The 24,669-nt window shown below is 41.9% G+C and overlaps 1 protein-coding gene across 1 annotated transcript in view; it reads left to right on the top strand.

Moving 5' to 3' along the window:
• Positions 1-593: 593 nt before the first annotated feature.
• Positions 594-24,669, top strand: part of LOC118385270 (protein PRRC2B-like) — a 49,342-nt gene continuing 25,266 nt past the window's right edge. The window contains 3 exon segments of the mRNA XM_035772263.2: positions 594-781; positions 10,505-10,681; positions 14,299-14,476. Of these exon segments, the coding sequence (XP_035628156.2) occupies positions 10,567-10,681; positions 14,299-14,476 (293 nt within the window). The 5' untranslated portion in view covers positions 594-781; positions 10,505-10,566.

Here is a 24,669-nt window from a genome sequence, read left to right as displayed (position 1 = left end):
TATGAAATGCTCGGTCTAAAGCTGTTAAATATATGGCTCTGGACACCAGGTGTCGCTGTTACATTCTGCACGTCATATCCGTGTACAGCCACACCAGAGTCGACGAGAGCAAGGACAAAGATATTTATAATTAACCCAAGATAGTTAATCTGTGTCGTTTATAGCGGGAGCAAATGAAGCATAGTGGATTGAACAAGCAAGGAGGTGGCCAAAGCCATGCACAAGCTAGTTAGATCCTATTGACGCGTTGTAGAATATATTTGCATATTTCGTTTAGGGAATGCCTACTTTGTGAAGTGCGCGTGTGCACAAACTCAATTCAACCTTGCACTCCTTCTGAACAACGCATTTTTTAAAGTGTGAAGTCTATACCTAGTGCGCTGTATTCATAACACATTCTAGTTTTGAGAACAGTAAATCTATTGAGAGCAAATGTTTAATCGATGAGAAAATTAGCAGAATATCTGTCCAGTTTCAATTTGTTCCGTCCTCTCCCACTACTCGCGACTGCACTTCCTCTCACTACCATATTTGGTGGTGAGAAAACGTTCTAAACGGATGCTTCAGCTTTATAGCCCCTGTGGCGTGTCTGGGTTACCCCTTCTGTCTGTGGCAAGGAATTTCATTTTCAGGCCGGGTAGGTTGCCCACCAACAACATAAGTGAACGGGAAAATAGAATAAGAAGAGGCAGCACAATCGCCAGCCATCCTTTGAAACAACGTAATCTTTCGGAAATAAGTCGTCATTATTGATCACAATAAATAATAACAAGTCAAATCGGTGAGTTATGAATGTATGTGTGAACTGTTTTGCAGGGACTTCACCAACTGACCAGTTTTATTGTTGCTTTGTTCTGTGCAGCAGCCATTTTTAATCGCCTTGTCCTATAGTCATCGCCGCCTTCCGTGGTCCTGAAATTTGGCAAACTGCTAAAATAATGGTTCGTTTGTGCACTACTGTTACCTGAAAGTGAAGGGTTTCGTGTGTTCTCTAAAACGCCAAATTGCTGCATTTTCTGGGATTTGTTTTTGGAATTCCAGACAGGAACTTCAGTTGATTGGCCGTCTTGAAATCGTAGCGAACGTTAGTTGCTAGACTAGCTAACTTGACATCTAGCTAAACCAGTTTGGTGTCAATGTTATAATTTTTACTCAAATGTGAGTTATTATATCAATACTTAATCATGGTGGTTTTGATTAAGAACTAATGGCCATTTCAATTTGTTTCCCCACGAACTCGCAGACAAAATACGCAATCAATGTTTACATACTCAGTGATACTAGGAAGACTACCAAGCGCGTACTACTAGCTAGCTAATTCAGCAGAGATGGCTACTGTCAAATTTGACTTGTCCGTGGTTTAAACCCCTCTGAACTAGTATTGCATAGGTAACAAGTATCAACAATGTTTCGCAATAGCTCGTTAGAATACGCAGAAAATGGTTAGCTAGCAAACGAATAATGGTTTAGCCACTTAACACAGCAAACGGGCCTTTGTGGTTAGGTAGCTGTGTTCCTACGTTTTTATTCTTAAATTCTGTTGCGATTAACCCGTTTTGTTTCGGATTTATTTTTATTCCCTTTGAAAAGATTTGTGACTGCTAGCTTTTCTTGCAAAACCACTTTAGTGCACAAACAGCTAGCATAAATAAAACATAAATTCATCAAATACCCCCTCATAAACAAGTTGCTAGAAAAATAGCAAACAATAAGCAACATTTTTAAGGCCAGCCACTTGAGTCTTGGCATCAGAGAATGTTGCTGTTTTCAAGCGAAGTTCCTGCAATTAAAAAAATAATCATAAAGCAGGTTGTTATTGTTGCGGCAAAGTTAATATCCGGCAATACTACACATTTTGTCATGGGGCAGAGAGATTCTTTGTTGCAGCTTTTATGCTAATATCCTGCAATACTACACATTTTGCTACAAGGTAGAAAACTTTAAACTTAAATTACACTGCATTTATGTGAAGGGGGGAGTATTGAGTTGAAAAACTGATCATTGGTACTGTAGATACCAATATCCCTGTAATCCTACCAAGCCCATGTTGTCCAGGGTTAAGAAATTGGAGATTAATATTAGGGTCGTTTCACCAATTCTTTGCACTTTTCAGAAGTGTAACTTGCTATAAAAAGAAAAATGTAAACTTTGCATTTCACCTAATTTTAACATTATTTCATGAAGAGCATGTTCAACTTAATAAACATGTTCCTACCTAGAGGTTAATTCAAATAAAAAACAATATAGTAAGTGCCAAATAAAATAACAGGGTTGATTTCTTAAATCAGCCATAGATCCTCTTGTGACGGGGAATGGAAGTTTTTGTGCAACAGGGAGTGGTGGCAATTGAATAAAAATATAAAGTTCGGGTGTCCCGACTAAAAATCTTCGTCCACCAAGAGTCGTCTGTTCTTTTGAGCAATCTAGCACCCGTTGTCTCTCCTCCCTGCTGCAGCGACCACCACAGAACATCAGTGTTTATCGTCCTGACCGTGTTGCTAAAGCTGCAACATAATTACAGCCATTTCTGACTGAAAAGTCTTGCTACCGAAATCCCTAATTTGTTTCTGAAAAACTTCCCCTATTCCCTCAACACTTGCTCTCATCGCATGCACGTGACCAAAGACCTATTCGCGCGGGACTAGAGAACGCTGGCTATGTAATTATTACTAAAATGTCCGTTATTCCAGAAGACGTTTCGGACGGGATTAGGTCTTTCCAAACTGCTCACTGTAATTCTTATATTTGTTCAATAAATTGACAGTTATGACATAAGCCTGGAGGTTTTTATTCTAGGCGTGAAGATACAGTATTTCAACATGTCCAGGTGATAGGGCCACTGGTAACTCGAGCTTGGTTTCGTCGCCATTATATTTTGAGATGCTGCGGATCACACTATGTCCTAAATGCTCCCCAGCCTTCAAATGTCAGCTAAACGGTGCAATTGCGCTTGAGTGTTTTAAGTGTTTTAAGGCTATGGTAATTAAAGCCATGGTTAAGAAAGTGAACTTATAATTGCCAAACGTTTAGGTCAGTTGTATGCTGCTTTGCGATCTATTAACAGCAAGGGTTGCATTAAATAGGCTCTATTTTTTTACTGATGTATTTTGCAATATTCAATTCATACGCACAAAACATGTAAGCAAAAGCATTCACTGAAAGTCTATAAGCTACATGTAGGCGATACATATAGCTTACGTGCAGCATTTAGTTCAATTTATCTAATCAGTTATTCTTGCGGAAACTACAAGAAACACCTGTCAAATGTATAAATAAACTCTCAAAACACAGGGATGTCGATTTAGCAAAGGACTAGTTTTATCAGAGGACCTTGGAATTCACCAAAAAACAGTAGTTTATTCTGGCTGGAATTGTTACTCTCCTGCCATGTAAAAATGGCAGATGTGGTGTTTTGTGCTTGTGCACAGAATTACATTACTCAACCTCCCCCAGTGAAAATAATCCTGTCTGAATAGGGCCTGACCTATAGCATATCATAATCACATCGACAAACTCTGAACACTGTGACAGCAAGATGGATGCAGAGGATGTGATAAATAAACCTTAAACGGGGGACTGTTTACTGACTGCTCAGGAGGTAAAGGGAAATTCAGAATGGTGGATAAAATGTGACTAGTTGTGGGACATCCTAGGGATAAAGAAAAGGAACGTAAGGGGCATGCGCTGCGTGCATATTATGTGTGCTGAAAAGATTACAATAGCATTTTTCTGACTGGTAAAATTAAAAACACAATGAATTATGAGTGTACCAGAGTCTTGTGAATTTTTTTTGTTAAGTCTTTGTTACAGCAAGAACTAAAAACAGTTGCTTTCATTCGGGAATACAATTTCTGTAATGGAATGGTTTATTTGTTTCCGCTAGTTATTCAAGCCTCTCTTAACTTTTATTTAAAAACTAAAATGCTTGATTGCATTTCAAATAATGAGTGACTCGTATGCTGTGTGATGACATGAACGAATGAATGATTGATACAGTAGCCTATATAAGTATTGAAATATAGGCCTGGTTAAGTTGCCGTATTAAGACTAAAAAGCTCTTATGCGCTCTTGTGCCTACAGCTCAATGGTGGTTATACATGGCTGCTATAATAAGCCTACTAATGATAATGACATTACTTATGATCATAACAGTAAAATAATGATAAGGAGATCAAGAAAAGGGAGCATTATTAAAAATAGTTTTCTGAAAATTTGGAAGTGAAAATAGCACAAAAAATGTATGATGGCAGTGAGGCAGTTCTAATGAGAAAAAAAAGTGTAAAGCCTTTTTTACAGCAAAGCAAAGATTTTTAAAACACCGGAATTTTTGAAATTGTTTACTTGGTATGTTGCGTCAGGCTTGGTGCTCACGGAATCAGTAGGCCATTAAACAAAACTCACAGGCAACAGAAACAGGATCTGTCTTATTTCTGTAAATACAGTGCCTTCTGAAAGTATTCAGACCCCTTAACTTTTTCAGATAAAAAAAAATATATATTTTTAAACTTTACAGCCTAATTCTAAAATGCATTAAATAAAAACAATTTGACAGCAATCTACGCACTACCCCATAATGACAATGTCAGAGCAAAATCCAAACCATCAGATCAAAGGAATTGTCTGTAGTAGTCTGAGACAGGGTTGTGTCGAGGCACAGATCTGGGGAAGGGTACCAAAACATTACAAATCAAATTTTCTTAGTCACATGTGCCAAATACAACGAATACACCTTACAGTGAAATGCTTACTTATGAGCCCCTAACAGACAGTGCATTAAAAAAAAAAAATACAGATAACAATAAGAGAGAGAAAAGTAACAAGTAATTAACCTGTCTAGGACTGGCGTAACCCCTCGCCAACAGCCAATGAAATTACAGGGTGCAAAATACAAATCAACAAAAATCTCAATCAAATTTCTCAAACATACAAGTATTAGGCACCATTTTGAAGATACAATTCTCATTAATCCAGCCACAGTGTCTGATTTCAAAAATGCTGTACAGCGAAAGCTCCACAAACGATTGTTAGGTCACCACCAACTCGTAGAAAAACCCAGCCAAAGAGGGGAGTCACAAAAAGCACAAATAGAGGTAAAATGAATCACTAACCTTTGATCTTCATCAGATGACACTCATAGGACTTCATGTTACACAATGCATGTATGTTTTGTTGGATAAAGTTCATATTTATATCCAAAAATCGTATTTTACATTTGCGTGTTATGTTCAGTAGTTCCAAAACATGCAGTGATATTGCGGAGAGCCACACGAATTCACAGAAATACTCATTATACATGTTGATGAGTGTTATGCATGGAACTTTAGATACGCCTCTCCTTAATGCAACAGCTGTGTCAGATTGCAAACAACTTTACGGAAAAAGCATAATCTGAGAACGGCGTTCAGAGCCCAAACCAGCCAAAATAAATATCCGCCATGTTGCCCAGTCAACATTAGTCATAAATAGCATTATAAATATTCATTTACCTTTGATCTAGGTCAGAATGCACTCACAGGAATCTCAGTTACACAATAAATGTTTGTTTTGTTCGATAATGTCCATCATTTATGTCCAAATTGCTTCTTTTGTTAGGGCGTTTGGTAAACAAATCCAAAAGCGCGTTCAGGTCCAGTCGGACAAAAAGTTATGTTACAGGTCGAAGAAACGTGTCAAACTAAGTATAGAATCAATCTTTAGGATGTTTTTATCATAAATGTTCTGTAATGTTCCAACTGGAGAATTCCATTGTCTGTAGAAAAGCAATGGAATGAGAGACACCTCATGTGAAATGCGCGTGACTGAAAACGAGGCTGCTGGCAGACCCCTTAGTCAAACAGCTCCCATCCGACCCCCCTTCACAGGAGAAGCCTGAAACAATGTTCTAAAGACGGTTGACATCTAGTGGAAGTCTTAGGAAGTGCAAAATAACCCATATCCCACTGTGTACTCGATAGGGGCCTAATTCAAAAACCACTAACCTCAGATTTCCCACTTCCTCTGGATTTTTTTCTCAGGTTTTTGCCTACCATATGAGTTATGTTATACTCACAGACATTCAAACAGTTTTAGAAACTTCAGAGTTTTTTCTGTCTAATACTAATAATAATATGGAAATATTAGCATCTGGGACTGAGGAGGCAGTTCACTCTGGGCACGCTATTCATCCAAAAGTAAAAATGCTGCGCCCTATCCCAAAGAAGTTAAAGAGCAGCAGTAAAAAATAACTATATATACACAGGGGGGTGCCGGTACAGAGTCAATGTGCGGGGGCATTTGTTAGTTTAGGTAGTATGTACATGTTGGTAGCGTTAAAGTGACTATGCATAGATGACAACAGAGAGTGGCAGTGGTGTGGGGGGGCAGGCAGGCAATGAGAGTAGTCTGAGTAGCCATTTGACTAGATGTTCAGGAGGAGTCTTATAGCTTGGGGGTAGAAGCTGTTTAGAAGTATTTTGGACCTAGACGTAGCGCCCCAGTACCGCTTGCCGTGTGGTAGCAAAGAGAACGGTCTATGACTAGAGTGGCTGGAGTCTTTGACAGTTTTTAGGGCCTTCCTCTGACACCGCCTGGTATAGAGGTCCTGGATGGCAGGAAGCTTGGCCCCAGTGATGTACTGGGTCGTTCACACTACCCTCTGTAGTGCCTTGCGGTCAGGCCGAGCAGTTGCCATACCAGGCAGTGATGCAACCAGTGCTCTTGATGGTGCAGCTGTAGAACCTTTTGAGGATCTGAGGACCCATGCCAAATCTTTTCAGTTTGCTGAGGGGGAATAGGTTTTTGTCGTGCCCGCTTCACAACTGTCATGGTGTTCTTGGACCATGTTAGTTTGTTGGTGATGTGGACACCAAGGAACTTGAAGCTCTCAACCTGCTCCACTGCAGCCCCGTCGATGAGAATGGTGGCGTGCTCAGTCCTTTTTTTTCCCTGTAGTCCACAATCATCACCTTTGTCTTGATCAGGGTTAGGGAGAGGTTGTTGTCCTGGCACCACACGGCCAGGTCTCTGACCGCCTCCCTATAGGCTGTCTCGTTGTTGTCGGTGATCAGGCCTAGCACTGTTGTCATCAGCTAATTTAATGGTGGTGTTGGAGTCATGCCTGGCCATGCAGTCATGAGTGAACAGGGAGTACAGGAGGCGGCGGAGCACGCACCCCTGAGAGGCCCCCGTGTTGAGGATCAGCGTGGCAGATGTGTTGTTACCTACCCTTACCACCTGGGGGTGGCCCATTAGAATCCAGTTGCAGAGGGAGGTGTTTAGTCTCAGGGTCCTTAGCTTATTGATGAGCTTTGAGGGCACTATGGTGTTCAACACTGAGCTGTAGTAAATGAATAGCCTATGAAAGGGCAGTGTGGAGTGCAATAGAAATGGCATCTGTGGCTCTGTTGGGGCAGTATGCAAATTGGAGTGGGTCTAGGGTTTCTGGGATGATGCTGTTGATGTGAGCCATGACCTGCCTTTCAAAGCACTTCATGGCTAGAGACGTGAGTGCTACGGATCGGTGGTCATTTAGGCAGGTTACCTTAGTGTTCTTGTGCACAGGCACGATGGTGGTCTGTTTAAAACATGTTGGTATTACAGACTCGGATAGGGAGAGGTTGAAAATGTCAGTGAAGACACTTGCTAGTTGGTCAGTGCATGCTTGCAGTACACGTTCTGGTAATCCGTCTGACCCTACGGCCTTGTGAATGTTGACCTGTCTAAAGATCTTATTCACAGCGGCTGCGGAGAACGTGATCACACAGTCTTCCGGTACAGCTGGTGCTCTCATGCATGTTTTAGTGTTATTTGCCTCGAAGCGAGCATAGAAGTAGTTTAGCTCGTGTCACTGGGCAGCTCTCGGCTGTGCTTCCCTTCATTCTGTAATGGTTTGCAGGCCCTGTCACATCCGACAAGCTTCGGAGCTGGTGTGATACGACTCTTTGTCCTGTATTGATGATTTGCCTGTTTGATGGATCTTCAGAGGGCATAGCGGGATTCTTATAAACTTATAACTTCCTGGTTAGAGTCCTGCTCCTTGAAAGCGTCAGCTCTAGGTTTTTAGCTTATTGCAGATGCTGCCTGTAATCCATGTCTTCTGGGTGGGGTATGTATGTATGGTCACTGGGGGGGATGTCATCAATGCACATATTGTTGAAGCCAATGACAGATGTGGTGTACTCATCAATGCCATTGGAAGAATCCCAGAACATATTCCCGTCTGTGCTAGCAAAACAATCCTGTAGCTTAGCATCTGCTTCATCTGCCCATTTTTTTTATTGATCTGGTTACTGGTGCTTCCTGCTTTAATTTTTGCTTGTAAGCAGGATTCAGGAGGATGGAATTATGGTCAGATTTGCCAAATGGAGGGCGAGTGAGAGGTTTGAATGCATCTCTGTGTGGAGTATAGGTGGTCCAGAGTTCTTTTCCCCCTGGTTGCACATTTTAACATTTACGAAGCATTGAAGGTTCCCAAGAACACAGTGGCCTCCATTCTTAAATTGAAGAAGTTTGGAACTACCAACTCTTCCTAGAGCTGGTTGCCTGGCCAAACTGCGCAATCGTGGGGAGAAGGGCCTTGGTCAGGGAGGTGACCAAGAACCCGATGGTCACTCTGGTAGAGCTCTGGAGTTGCTTTGTAGAGATAAGGAGAACCTTCCAGAAGGACAACCTTTTCTGCATTTTTCCACCATTGACTTTTATAGTAGTGGCGAGGCAGAAGCCACTCCTCAGTAAAAGGCACAAGAAAGCCCGCTTGGAGTTTGCCAAAAGTCGCCCAAAGACTCACAGACTATGAGAAACCAGATTCTATTGTCTGATGAAACCAATATTGAACCCTTTGACCTGAATTCCAAGTATCAAGTCTGGAGGAAACCTGGCACCATCCCTACGGTGAAGCATGGTGTTGGCAGAATCATGCCGTGGCAATGTTTTTCAGCGGCAGGGACTGGGAGACTAGTCAGGATCGAGGCAAAGATGCACAGCCTAGAGTACAGAAATCCTTGATGAAAACCTGCTCCAGAGCTCTCAGGAACTCAGAGTGGGGCAAAGGTTCACCTTCCAACAGGACAACAACCCTAAGCACACAGCCAAGACAACACAGGCGTGGCTTTAGGACAAGTCTCTGAATGTCCTTGAGTGGCCCGGACTTAAACCGTTCAGCAATGCTCTCCATCCAACCTGATGGCTTGAAAGGATCTGCAGAGAAGAATGGGAGAAACGCCCCAAATACAGGTGTGCCAAGCTTTTAGCGTCATACCCAAGGAGACTTGAGGCTTTAATCGCTCTCAAAGGTGCTTCAACAAAGTACTGAGTAAAGGGTCTGAATACTTATGTAAATGTGATGTTCCAGTGTATTTTTTTAATACATTTGCAAAAATGTCTAAACCTGCTTTTGCTTTGTCTTTATGGGGTAATCAATTTTAGAACAAGGCTTCAACCTAACAAAATGTGGAGAAAATCAAGGTGGTCTGAATACTTTGATTTATAAAGCCAGGCACATTTTACAGTTAGGCTATTGATTATAGGCCTAATTAGGTTGGTTTCTTCCCTCCTTGCTTTTCCTAGACAATAGGGCAAGGGCTGTTTTCTAATCTCTTCATTCTGCTGCTGCTGCCTCGGCGCATTGTTCTCAACACAAGGTTAACTTTGTTTCTGAACAGCACACAATGACCACTATCCAACACGGGAGAAACACACTTGCTATAAAATATATTTATTAGTGTTGTTCCATTGTTCTTATGTAATATCACCATATCCAATTTCAGTAGCATATGTCTTAGACTGATAACTGTGCCTCCGTAATGGATCAGTCAACTCCGACCAAAGCCAATCAGACGGGTGTCTTGTACACCATGATACTTTTTTCTATTTAATAAAAAATAAAAATAAATGTTTTGCTACTCCTCGGGCAAAATAAATCTTGGTCGACCAAACAATCGACCAGTCGACTAATAGGTCAGCCCTAATAGGAAGGAATGGGGTAGATCAGACACATTTTTCAAATGTTCACAAAATGTTAGCTGTGTCTGCTCATTGCAAAAATATCACTGTAAATGCAGTGCACTCGTGGAGCACTGTATTGCGACGTCAGTGTTTTCCCTATATTCATTTAGCAGCTGCAAAGAAATATGACCCAAGTAGCAATGCTGATTCCTTTAGTGGGTTTCATGTAATGTTAAGCCTGCTAAGTTACTTTTATAAGAGGTCGTAGCATCAATGTCTGGTTGGTCAGTCAGACCACTCAACAGGTATTTGAAGATTAATGTTCTTTCACATAGGGTAACACTGTTTCCAGTTCACAGTTCACAGTCCCCCCCCTGCTGCTACTCGCTGTTTATCCATGCATATATACTTTACAAATGACCTCAATTAACCTAAACATTGCATTTGGGTAATTGAATTAAGATTGGTATGTTGCCTTTTTTTGTCACACTTTAGGATAGATTGAATAGTAATATTACGTTCTTTCCAATTCTAAGCTGGTGTGGCTTGTGTGCTAACAGTTTCCTATTTTTTTTCTCTTCAGTAAAAGAAGGCACAGCAAGAGGCGCATAGAAACATTTCCATACTCGATGACATTACATCGCAATGTCCGATCGTTTGGGGCAAATAACCAAGTCCAAGGATGGGAAAAGCAAGTATTCCTCACTCAGCCTATTTGATAAGTACAAGGGAAAGTCTATAGAAACTCATAAAACTGCAGGTAAGTCCATTGTCCATTCTTTTTCAAGTACTTCTGTGCAGACCTGGGTTCAAATACATCTGTATTTGTTACTTAAAGGCCCCCTTCATAGGGAAATGCCTCCTCTATTTCAACTTAATTTCTGTCCTATAGTGGAAATTCTCATATATTCATATAATTGGGGCTGGGAACGCTGTGGTGATTTCCACATGGCGTGGAGAAATAACAACAGAGCACTAACTTCTGTCAGTGTAGCTAGCTAGCATGCTAACCTTATCTAGCAAGCAAGTATATTTTGTTGCTACACCCTATTCAAATAATTAGCTGTCTAGGCTGTGACTGATTCTGGAACTGGATTTGTCATAAGCATTTTGGGAAAACTTAGCCACAGATGGCTAGGGGAAACCAGTATCTTTGACTTTGTTTTGGCATCTTACATAAATTGTGGACGGGAAACTGCCATGGAAATAGAAAGAATAAGATGAAGCTCTGGTAATAGGGATAGCCGAATGGTTGAATGGTTTGGACTACACGTTTTTCTACATTGTAATGGTCACAGTGCAACCTTGGCTGCTGGCAGGCTATCCGGCTGCGCTACAGCAATGCCAAGTTAGGGGAAAGTGAAATGATGGGCTACAATGGCTTTGCTCATGATGAACGTTGCAAATGATATGTAACAACACCCTGAGCACATCAGGTGCGAAAATAAACACCAATACAAATGTAACAACAGCACAAAATAGAAACACATTTGTGGAATGTTCGTTATGAGATAGACACTTGTGTTTTCTAGCTGCACCAATCCAGTGGACTGTGGTCAAAACCATTCATTTAGGGGGAGTGGGGTTCCAAAATGCAATCATTGCACATGCAATTTTTTATAAAAAAAATTGTATTTAAAAAATGTACCCCCTTTTTCTTCCCAATTTCGTGGTATCCAATTGTTAGTAGTTACTGTCTTGTCTCATCGCTACAACTCCCATATGGGCTTGGGAGAGATGAAGGTCGAGAGCCATGCGTCCTCCGAAACACAACCCAACCAAGCCGCACTGCTTCTTAACACAGCGTGCATCCAACCCGGAAGCCAGCCGCACCAATGTGTCGGAGGAAGCACCATACACCTAGCGACCTGTCAGCGTGCACTGCGCCCGGCCCGCCACAGGAGTCGCTAGTGCGCGATGAGACAAGGATATCCCTACCGGCCAAACCCTCCCTAACCCGGATGACGCTAGGCCAATTGTGCATCGCCCCATGGACCTCCAGGTCGCGGCCGGCTGAGTCTCTGGTGGCACAGCTAGCACTGCGATGCAGTGCCTTGGATCACTGCGCCACCCGGGAGGCCTTCACATGCAATTTTACAATGTTAAAATGGTTATATATATTTTTTCCCATACAGACAAGCTTAAAAATAAGTGAAGCTTGACTAATTATGCAATGCTTTATGATAGTTCATTTCACGGCTATGAGACCGATTATACTTTTACATACAAGAACAAAATATTTAATTTGACATTTATTTAGCTCATCTGCACTTGATCTACTGACCGCTACGATCTACCTTCTGAGCAGGTCATACAACGTGGGTCCTAACCCTACTGTCAGAGCGGTGTCTGCTACCCATATCGCCTGGGAGCAGGGCTCGGGGCCACCCTCATGAGAGATGTTCCTGTCTCCTTGGTCAACTTCCCGCTGTTCACCCACCTCCACTGGCTGGGCCAGCCCTCTCGAGATGAATCGGCACCCTTTTACTGGGCCTTGCTCTTTGTCTGGCTGGCTCTACTGCAGCTGTGACAGTCAATCCTTGTGATGTTGTGAAAACGAGATTGCAATCTCTGAGCAAAGGGGCGAAGAGGAGAGTTACGACAGTGTGGTTGACTGTCAGTGAGATCATACGTAAGGAGGGTCCCTTCTGCCTTCCTGAAGGGAACAGGCTGCAGGGTGCTGGTCTTCGCTCCTCTTTTCAGCAATGTCCTGGTTATGTATGTTATTGGCATTGGAGAGTTCATCCTGGACCAGTCACCTTTCAACTATTTGTCTGCATGAGACGACCAACCCAGCCTGGCTGTGTGCATGGGACTTTCGCATGTCGGATGATGATGTATCTCCGCAAATGACTGGCAGCTTTACACCAATATATGTTACAGATTAAAATACACAATTGTTGACATGTCAGAGCTTTGGAGCCAAGAAAAGACAGAAAAAAACGTTATGTAGTATGGTCTTCCTGTATGGTCTAACTGCTGCACTGCGCTTTCTCCAAGTGGGTTGCTGGCTTATTTCGTGGGCTGGGAACAATGTTTGTGCAGATGTCAGTTTTCAGAACTGGGGACGGAGAAGTGTAGCAGTGATGCTGGCTGGGGAGTCCCCTGGTTTCCTCTGTGGGAGAGGTGGGGAAAGAAGTGCCAAAATGTTCACTTCTAAGCAGTGGCATAGGCATGTGCGCCCCCCACAAAAAAATGTGTATTTAAAATCCTACCACTGAAACCTAATTGTGTTATATCCTAAATACTTAATTCATATTTTGCAGTATATATACAGTAGGGTTGTGGAGTGTTCTCATTGTCCACTTTTCTTGCGGGCTAAAGACGGTAGGTCAAGAGATTAGTTTATGGTCGTTATTTGATTTATTTTGTATTAATGACATGCCCCTAAATGTAATGCAAATTGTTTTGTATTAGCCTTAACTGAGTGGCTTGGCAGTTGTCACACTACAACGACGCAATCCTGTATCAGGACTGACTGAGCCTGCAAAATAGCATCACTGATACTGTCTGCACCAGGTCATTGAACATAGGAAATGACTTGCATCACTTTGTATGTTATGTCTAGTTTTGTATATGTTCATAAAATGAAATAGCTTTCTGCTATAAACAAAAAAAAGTGGAGGTGCAAAAACACAAGTTTGCCCCACATTTTAATTAGCTCCATGGCTCGGGTGGCCAAGTGGATGCTACTGCGAAATGCTGTTTGGCTCAGCCAAAAATGATCTATTATATTGCTCAGTTGTAACTCACAAAGACTAACTTTGCAGGTGTTTCTGATTTTAATAAACAATGCCATGCTGGTGGGTGGTAACGTTCAATTAAAACCCAGCCCTGAAGAAACGCAGACTGAAAAGTATTAGCACGTGATATCATAGGTGAGAAACGCTGCATTGGCACGGAAAATATCTGAAGTTACCACTTTGGATTTTCCAATTCAACCCCAAATATATCATACTTTGACTAAAATGATTACTTATTGACTTAAATTGTTTTGTAAGCTATAGGCATAGTCTTTCACCGAGAGAGGGAAATGTGTATTTGAGTACTTTCAAATATGTCCCAAATCAACTACTAACATGGGAGTGTATTTCCAAATGCATTCCAATATTCAACTACTTGTCTTTTTAAATTAAATATGTTTCAATACTTTGAAATGTATGTTCAAGTAATTAAGATATTTGAACCCAGGTCTGCTTCTGTGTTTTAAACTCATATATGCAAGGATTTGATTTGACTTGGCTCATGAAGGTTGACCAATACAAAAAATTTGCAAAGAGCTTTATTACCACCTCTATCCTTCCCTCTGTCTGTGTCCACTCTTACTCCCATTCTCCATCTTTCTCTCGCCTCTTTCTCCTCCCCTCTTCCTCCCAGCAGTTCCGCGACATGGCTTACAGAGTCTTGGCAAAGTGGCCGCAGCCCGGCGCATGCCCCCACCCGCTCACCTGCCGAGCCTGAAGTCCGAGAACAAAGGAAACGACCCCAACGTGATTATCGTGCCCAAAGACGGAACAGGATGGGCAAACAAGCAGGAACAACCCGATCAAAAGAGGTGGGTGAGAGCCCGGGATGGACCCTGGGAAAGGTCTGAATAACCGATTTAATGCAGTTACATCCAACTGTTTCTTGGAGATTGAACATCTGTAGACACAGCACTTTTGCCATTTCAATCAGCAACTGATGTACACTGAACAAAAATATAAACATAACTATTTCTAACATGTTACTCAGTTACAATTTATATAAGCAAACCAGTCAATTGAAATAAATTCAATAGGCCCTAATCTATAGATTTTACATGGCTGGGAATACAGATGGTCACCGATACCTTTTTATAAAAAAGGTAGTGGCGTGGATCAGGAAACCAGTCAGTATCTGGTTTGATGACAATTTGCTTCATGTAGTGCAGCACATCTCCTTCGCATAGAGTTGATCAGGCTGTTGACTGTGGAATGTTGTCCGACTTTTCAATAGCTGTACGAAGTTGCTGGATATTAACGGGAAGTGGAAAACGTTGTTGTACACCATCGATCCAGAGCATCCAAAACATGCTCATTGGGTGACATGTCTGGTGAATATGCAGGATATGGAAGAACTAGGACTTTTTCAGCTTCCAGGAATTGGCTGTTGAAGATGAGCATTTTTCCACTGTCAGGTACGACGCCAAACTGCAATCAGGTCAAGACCCTAGTGAGGATGACGAGTACTCAGATGAGCTTCCCTGAGACTGTTTCTGACAGAAAGTCTTTGGTTGTGCAAGACCAGAGTTTCATCAGCTGTCCGAGTGGCTGGTCTCATATGATCCCGCAGGTGAAGAAGCCGGATGTGGAGATATTGGGTTGGCATGGTTACACGTGGTGTGCGGTTGTGACACCGGTTGATGTACTGCCAAATTCTCTAAAATAACGTTGGCGGCGGTTTATGGTATAGAAATGAATATCAATTATCTGGTCAAATCTCTGGTGGACATTGCTACAGTCAGCATGCCACCAAATTGCATGCTCCCTCAACTTGAGACATGTGACAAATGCATATTTTTAGAGTGGCCTTTTATTATTCCCAGCACACAGTGCACCTATGTAATGATCATGCTGTTTAATCAGCTTCTTGATATGCCACACCAGTCAGGTGGATGGATTATCTTGCCAAAGGAGAAATGCTCACTAAAGTTGTGCACAAACTTTCAGCACAATGCTTTTGTGCGTAAAGATCATTTCTGGGATGTCAGATCATGAAACATGGGACCAATACTATTCATGTTGTGTTTTTATATTTTTGTTCGGTATAGATTGAAGAAACCAAAATTATATGAAACTCATACATCTCTTTCAAGGTGGGAAATTACATTTTTGGTACACCAGCCACTGTTGCAGGTAGAATAAATGAATAAATAAATAAAAATCTAACAGCCACTCAAATGTTCTCCCATTATTACACAAAATCACGATCGTATGAGTACACTTTGTTTCTAAAAACAAATGTATTACTAGTAAGAAGTAATGGGGTGTATATTTGCTAAATTTCATTTTTTGTGACTAGTCTTTTCAACCGATGTTAAAATACATTTCGATACAATAGTAAAAAGTTAAAGTTCTGCCACTGAACATCAAGAATTAACAAATTGGCTGCCCTGTCACAAAATGCTGAGCGATTGAGGCTCATTTATTATCATTATTATTAGTTCAGGAGGGCTCAAATGCAGAATTTGTTTGCAAGTACAAAAGTTGATATTTAGGAGCACAATGAAATGGATTTTTTTTAATGATAAGAGATTAATAAACGTTTTTTGGACTGTTCGATGCATAATTTATCTCCAAATATTTGAGTCATTAGATGAGACAATGTTCAGCTTCCCCTTTAAGGGGTGGGCCATTACCGTGGTAACGGCACTCCTCGGTAATGTCTGCAGAAAATGTCTGCTGGTAGCTCAAACTAATATTGAAAAACGACCTAGCATGTGAAAAATGCGATGTAACTAGCCAAGATACACGAGTCTCACTGTAGTAGTGTTTCAGGTCTTGTGCTTTGTAATTTAAACTGTTCCCATATGCTGTGACTACCTGTGAACGTGGCTGGTGAAAGACATTCTTACCCAGCAATGCCAAAAATCTACCCAAATTTGGTGGGTGTTCCATTTCCCACCGTGGTCTATTTTACCAACCAATTTCTCGTTTTGTAGGCTAATAATGAGCCTAAAAAAATGTGGCGTCATAACGCGGTCAATTAAGATCTAGCTTTAAGTGAAGTTACTTACTATATGTCGGTTTTCAACATAGTTAACGGCCAAGAAGCACAAAGCCAAAGCCCAGCCGTTTGGGGGTGGAGCTAGCATGTTGGAGTGAACAGCTGTGTGTGAGAGGCTCCTGCAACTTTTTTGCGAAATAATCTAATTTAACCTACTTTATGGCACTTTTTACAACAAACGTTTCTTTTCAATACAAGATTGTAATTTTCATATGAAAATGCCGAGTAATAAGCGACCAAAGGACAATAAATCCACAGTGGAGGCCTACTCCCCACTAAACAATGAGACGGACATGGCGGAAGGCACATGCAACAATGTGACACTTACAGAACTTGCCCGGGCTTTGGGGGAGCTACGTGTTGCTATAGCTGAGGATCTTAAGGCCACTATTGCTGAACTGGACACCAAAATCGAGAGCATCATTCGAACGGTCGCTTCGCATGGCCAGAGTATTGTGGACCTTGAGAAAGCTTCTGAATTCAACACTGGTAGGATCGACGAGTTAGAGAAGCTATGCACGTCATTGCAGGATAGTGTGCAGAGGCTTTCTGTGAAAGTGGTGGACCTGGAGGGCCGTTCCAGACCTAATAACCTTCGCGTTGTTGGTCTGGCAGAGGGGATGGAGGCGGGCTCTCGCCCCACCGACTTCTTCGCCAAGCTATTGAAGGATGCAATGCGATCGGATGTTTTGGCTTCGGATCCCCAGCTGAACTGTGCACATCACTCCCTTGTCCCAGTGCCTGGACCGGGCCAACGTCCTCGCCCAGTAATCATCTGTCACAGTTTCAAGACCAAGGATCTTATCCTGCGTGAAGCTCGAATGAGGGGCAACCTGTCACATAAAGGGCACCCATTCCGTGTCTGAGGATTATGCGCCCGACGTGGCAAAGCATCGCGCCGACAACAGAGATGTCATGACCAAACTCTACAAACTCCATCTTCGCCCAGCCTTCCTCTTCCCTGCAAGACTAAGAATTACCCCACCTTCCGGTGAGAAGATTTGGCTCTCCTCGGTTTTGGATGCAGAGAAGTTTATCTGGGAATATACGCCAATCCCCCGTACAGGTTAGAGTGCCTTGTCATTGTGTGTTAGGGTCTGCTCATGGACTCAAATCCATACTATACCATAATAGGTGAAACCGTATTAAACGGGCTCAACAAGGGCTACTGAACATGTAAGACACTGAGCCGACCAATGGATGGCGGTCAGAGCTGTCATTTAACGTTAAATTCACTTTCATCCCGGCTGTGCTCAGAGCTATGCATATTTTTACTTCCAGGTTTGATCACTGACACCTTCGGATGGATATACTTATATTCCCCCATTTTTGTTTTGTTTCGTTATTTATTTTACAATCATTACATTATTCTTACTACCATACCATGTATTTATTGCTTGCAGGGGAATGGGGGTGATGGTTGGGAAGGGGCAGACGCAGACACCTGGTTAGCAAGTTGATGTTTTGTGCAGTTCTGCCTTTGTCTAGCCGTGGGCCACTCTCCCGACTAGATTCCCACCAGCCCTCTGTAGTGCTTGTGTCTGTGTAGGTGTGCGTACATATAATTACTATGTACTTTATTACTATTTTCTCTTAGCATTTTAGTATTATGTATGTGTATATTTTAAATCTGTGTAGATTGTTATTCTGGGGTATGAATGTTTATGTGTATATGTGCATATGGATGTATATACATATCTTTTAAAAATATATATGCATTTTTTGTGTGGGTATATATATATATATAATTTTTCATTTAATCTTAAAAAGGAAAAATGTTTCTGTATGTATGTGTATATACACTGCTCATAGGCAATTATCAAGACACCCCCAATAAAGGAGTGTTTCTGCAGGTGGTAACCACAGACCACTTCTCAGTTCCTATGTTTCCTGGCTGATGTTTTGGTCACTTGAATGCTGTCGGTGCTTTCACTCTAGTGGTAGCATGAGACTGAGTCTACAACCCACACAAGTGGCTCAGGTAGTGCAGCTCATCCAGGATGGAACATCAATGCAAGCTGTTGCAAGAGGTTTGCTGTGTCTTTCAGCGTAGTGTCCAGAGCATTGAGGCGCTACCAGGAGATGGGGAGGAGGCCGTAGGAGGGCAACAACCCAGCAGCAGGACCGCTACCTCCGCCTTTGTGCAAAGAGGAGCAGGAGGAGCACTGCCAGAGCCCTGCAAAATGACCTCCAGCAGGCCACAAATGTGCATGTGTCTGCTCAAACGGTCAGGAACAGACTCCATGAGGGTGGTATGAGGGCCCGACGTCCACAGGTGGGGGTTGTGCTTACAGCCCAACACCGGGCAGGACGTTTGGCATTTGCCAGAGAACACCAAGATTGGCAAATTCGCCACTGGCGCCCTGTGCTCTTCACAGATGAAAGCCGGTTCACATGAGACATGTGACAGTCTGGAGACGCCGTGGAGAACGTTCTGCTGCCTGCAACATCCTCCAGCATGACCGGTTTGGCAGTGGGTCAGTCATGGTGTGGGGTGGCATTTCTTTGTTGTCAGCACATTCAACTATGTAAAGAAAAAAATAATATTTCATTCATTCAGATCTAGGATGTGTTATTTTAGTGTTCCCTTTATTTTTTTGAGCAGTGTGTATATATACATGTATGTGTGTGTGTGTATATACAGTGGGGCAAAAAACTATTTAGTCAGCCACCAATTGTGCAAGTTCTTGTACAATTGTGACCAAAGTATTTGGTCACCTACAAACAAGCAAGATTTCTGGCTCTCACAGACCTGTAACTTCTTCTTTAAGAGGCTCCTTTGTCCTCCACTCGTTATCTGTATTAATGGCACCTGTTTGAAGTTATCAGTGTAAGAGACCTGTCCACAATCTCAAACAGTCACACTCCAAACTCCACTATGGCCAAGGCCACCAGAAACAAATTTGTAGATCTGCACCAGGCTGGAAAGACTGAATCTGCAATAGGTAAGCAGCTTGGTTTGAAGAAATCAACTGTGGGAGCAACTATTAGGAAATGGAAGACATACAAGACCACTGATAATCTCCCTCGATCTGGGGCTCCACGCAAAATCTCACCCTGTGGGGTCAAAATGATCACAAGAACGGTGAGCAAAAATCCCAGAACCACACGGGGGGCCCCAGTAACCAAGCCTACCATCAGTAACACATTATGCTAGCCATCCATCTATGGAGAAACATAAACAATTTTACCTCCTTTAAAATTAGAATATAATCAGATTCTCTCAGCTAAAATAGCTAAATCTTTTCTCTATGCCAAGCAAAAATATTTTGAGTTTGGTGACAAACCATACAAATTACTTGCCAGACAACTTTGAAAAAATGTGAGTGACCGAATGATTCACAAAGGTAAATCTGCTTCTGGGGAATTACTCTCTTCCCCAAAAACATCAATGACAGATTCCGTCAGTTTTATGAGCGACTATACACATCTAAAGCGGATCCTAACCCCTTAATTATGCAAACATTTTTGGAGGACTATAATCTTCCTGCCCTGAACCAGGAAGATTCTAACTTCCTGAATAAGGAAATATCTCTTGATGAAATTCGAGAAACCATTAAATCTATAAAGAGTGGCAAGACCCCGGGCCCAGATGGATACCCTGGTGAATTCTATAAAACATTCAGCAACATGCTCTCTCCCTACCTGCAAAAAAATGTTGGTTCAGGCCAATGAGGATGGAGTTCTCCCTTCTACTTTGGATGAAGCGTTCATTACAGTTATACATAAGAAGGGTAAAGATCCGGAAGAGGTAGGATCATACAGACCAATATCTCCTTAATACAGACCAAAAGATTTTAGCAAAAACTCTGGCTAACAGGCATAGCACTTTAATTGGCAAATTGGTCCATTGGGATCAGACCGGCTTTATCCCTAACAGAAACTCATTCTTCAATCTCAGGCGCCTCTTCAACATTATGTATTCTCAGAGGTTACCCAATGTGGACCTTGCCGTCATATCTCTTGACGCCAAAAAGGCCTTTGACCAAGTTGAGTGGCCCTATCAATTCAAGGTCCTACAGAAATGTAATATTGGAGAGGGGTTCATAAATTGGATCCAGCTTTTATATAGGACCCCCTGTGCCAGAATACTCACTAACAATCATTGTCACCCCGATTTAACCTTTACAGAGGGACAAGGCAGGGTTGTGCGCTGTCGCCTATGCTCTTTGCCCTAATTATCGAACCACTCGCTCATACGATTAGATCACATGCAACAATACACAGCTATAATACTAAAGATATTCTAAATAAGATCTCCCTATACGCAGATGACATCCTCCTCTATGTAACAGGCTAGTATCCCAGCTATTCTTGATGTGATCAATTTGTTTGGTACCTTCTCGGGATACAGAATACATTTGAACAAGAGTGAATTAATGCCCATACGGTCGCAAAACACCTGGCTAGAACATCTCCCAGTTAAGTTTATCTTCAGAAATATTTACCTACCTAGGAATTGTAGTTACCAAACAATACTCCTTACTATTTAAAGAGAATTTCCCCCCTCTGATGCAAAAACTCAAGGCAAACATACTATTTTGGAGAACTCTCCCAATTTCTCTGCTCGGAAGAATTAATGCCATTAAAATGGTCTTCCTCCCACAACTGCTCTACCTATATCAGAACATCCCAGTATTCATACCTAAATCCTTTCATAAACAACTGGACTCAATTATCAATCCTTTCATCTGGGATTATAAAACACACAGGATAGGTAAAAAACACCTCTGTAAATCCAAGATAGGAGGACTGTCTCTCCCAAATGTTATATTTTATTACTGGGCCGCTAACCTCCGCACTGTTACATTTCTGCTGGATGACGCACTTCCATCATCCAGCTGGCTTAGTATGGAGCTTGAGGAGTGTCACCTCTTCTCTATTGGCGCTGTGATTTTTGTCGCCTGTCAATCTGGAGATGTCACTTTATTGTAACAATCCTATTATACATAGCACAGTCCGAATCTGGAAGCAAATTAAAGTCCACTTTGAGCTTAGACCAATGTCATTCATGCTCCCTGTCGCCAGGAATCCCTCCTTTTCCCCCTCTAACCTTGATAACACCTTTTGAGCGATGGGGAGAGTTGGGGATAAGTACCATAGGGGATTTATACATAGAAGTACCTTTGCTTCCTTTGAGTTGCTGAGGGAAACTTATAATCTTCACAAAAGTAATTTTTTCAGATACTTACAAATTAGACTATGTTAGAAAACACCTCCCAATATTTGGTAATGCTAAACCTTCCATGTTTGACAGATGCATAAAAATATGCCCCACCTCAGACAAACTGATATCGTGTCTAAATGATGCTTTTCAATCTGTTAGCACACCTACAGATGCCATTAAGGCAAAATGGGAGGAAGAACTAGGGACTGACATCTCGGTGGTGGACTGGGAAGGGAGCTTGGAGTATATCCACACATGCTCCATTACTTCCAGACATCCTCTCATACAATTCAAGGTATTATTACACAAATTACACTATTCCAAAACTAAACTGCATAGGATATTTCCTGACACATCCCCTACGTGTGATAAATGTCAGGCTGCGCAGGGTACACTACTCCACTGCTTTGCCCTATGCTCTAGCTTGCATGGTTATTGGTGTGGAATTTTTTGGGATCCTCTCTGAAGTTTTGGAGACTTCAATAGATCCAGACCCGCTTCTGATAATCCTGGGAGTATCTGAGTCCCTAAACGAATTAACCAACCCCCAACCCCCAATAATCTTGTTGTTTTGGAAAAGGAGGGAAACACCCTCTACCAAATTATGGCTCAGTGAATTGGCAAACACTGTACACTTAGAAAGAATTAGATATATTCTGAACAATAAATTATCAACATTTGATCAAATCTGGCAGCCTTTCCTCTCCAACTTGGACGAGTCGGCGCTGTGAATTTGTACTTATTAACACTCTCAATTGTAATATTTTAATCTACCTTTGGGCAGCATGTGCTAGCCCTGCCACCCGAGCAGTTCTTTCTACATGTCCTTGTTTTGTATGTCGTGTTTTGTATTATTTGTTTTGCACCCAGAACTCTGGGTCTTGTTGTTCCTGTATGCTTTTTTTATGTTTAGATAAGAATTGTATATCTGTCTTGTATACCTATACACCATTCTTGTGTGTGTTCAATAAAAAATATTTGAAACAAAATAAGTTACAAATGTTTTAATGTGAACTTCACGATTACAGGTTTTAGATGTTTATTTTTTAGTTTATACATTTGCACAGAGACCTTATTTACATAAGTATTCAGACCATTTGCTGCGAGACTCAATTGAGCACAGGTGCATCCTGTTTCCATTGATCATTTTTGAAGTTTCTGCAACTTGATTGGAGTCCACCCGTGGTAAATTTCAATTTATTGGACGTGATTTGGAAAGGCACACACCTGTAAGGTCCTACAGAGCAAAAACCAAGCAATGAGTTTGAAGGAATTGTCCATAGAGCACCAAGACAGTATTGTGTCGAAGCACATATATCTGGGGAAAGGTACCAAAAAATGTCTGCAGCATTGAAGGTCCATAAGAACACAGTGGCCTCCATCATTCTTAAATGGAAGAAGCTTGGAACCACCAAGACTCTTCCTAGAGCTGGCAGCCCGGCCAAACTGAGCAATCGGGGTAGAAGGTTCTTGGTCAAGGAGGTGACCAAGAACCCGGTGGTCACTGTGGCAGAGCTCTGGAGTTCCTCTGTGGACTTGGGTGTCCTTCTGGAAGGTTCTCCCATCTCTGCAGCACTCCACCAATTAGGTCTTTATGGTAAATTGGCCAGACGGAAGCCATTCCTCAGTAAAAGGCACATGACAGCCCTCTTGCCAAAAGACACCTAAAGGACTCTCAGACCATCAGAAACAAGATTATCTGGTCTGATGAAACCAAGATTGAACTATTTGGCCTGAATGCCAAGGAAACCTGGCACCATCCCTACAGTGAAGCATGGTGGTGGCAGCATCATGCTGTGGGGATGTTTTTTAGCAGCAGGTACTATTCCGGATTGAGGAAAGAATTAACGGAGCGAAGTACAGAGATCCTTGATGAAAACCTGCTGCAAAGAGCTTGGGACCTCAGAATGGGGTGAAGGTTCACTTTCCAACAGGACAACGACCGTAAGCACACAGACAAGTCTCTGAATGTCCTTGAGTGGCCCAGCCAGAGCCCGGACTTGAATCCGATCAAACATCTCTGGAAAGACCTGAAAATAGCTGTGCAAAGTTGCTCCCCACCCACCTGACAGAACTTGGGAAGAATGGGAGAAACGCCCCAAATACAGGTGTGCAAAGCTTGTAGTGGCATAGCCAAGAAGATTCAAAGCTGTAATTGCTGGCAAAGGTGTATCAGCAAAGTATTGATTAAAGGGTCTGAATACTTATGTGAATATGATAATTCAGATTTTTCTTTCCATCAATTTGCAAAAATTTCTAAACTAGTTTTTTTGTCATTATGGGGTATTGTGTGTAGATTGAGGGGGGGGGGGGCAATTTAGAGTATGGCTGTAATGTAACAAAGTGGAAAGCGATGGGGTCTGACTCCTTACTGAATGTGCTTTATGTCTATCTTTCAACCATGCATGTCTACAAAAAATATATATTTTATATTTTCAAAAAGTACTGGCTGTGAACGTTCAGTAAAAAAAAAAAAAAACGTAATCTATTATGAAACCCACAAAACGGCCTGTAACTAACAGGTTCTTTACCGTCCTGTAGGTCCTCAGCTCGAGCAGGCATGCTAACAACGCTGCAGGAGATGTATTTAATTTAGGCTTTTCTAATTAGACTTGCTTCTTGAGTATCAAATATTTAGATGAAAGGCATCGGGTAAATCAATATAATAATATTTTTATATACAGTACCAGTGAACTTTGGACACACCTACTCATTCGATGTTTTTTTTTTTCTCATTTTTTTTTTCAATTTTTCGACATTGTACAATAATAAAGGCATCAAATATGAAATAACACATGGAAGCAAAAAAGTGTTAAATCTAAATATATTTGAGA

The sequence above is a fragment of the Oncorhynchus keta genome, chromosome 6 (assembly GCF_023373465.1).
Source record: "Oncorhynchus keta strain PuntledgeMale-10-30-2019 chromosome 6, Oket_V2, whole genome shotgun sequence".
Taxonomy (NCBI): Eukaryota; Metazoa; Chordata; class Actinopteri; order Salmoniformes; family Salmonidae; genus Oncorhynchus; species Oncorhynchus keta.
The sequence above is the reverse complement of the archived record's forward strand: the minus strand, read 5'-3'. Positions and strand labels throughout refer to the sequence as shown.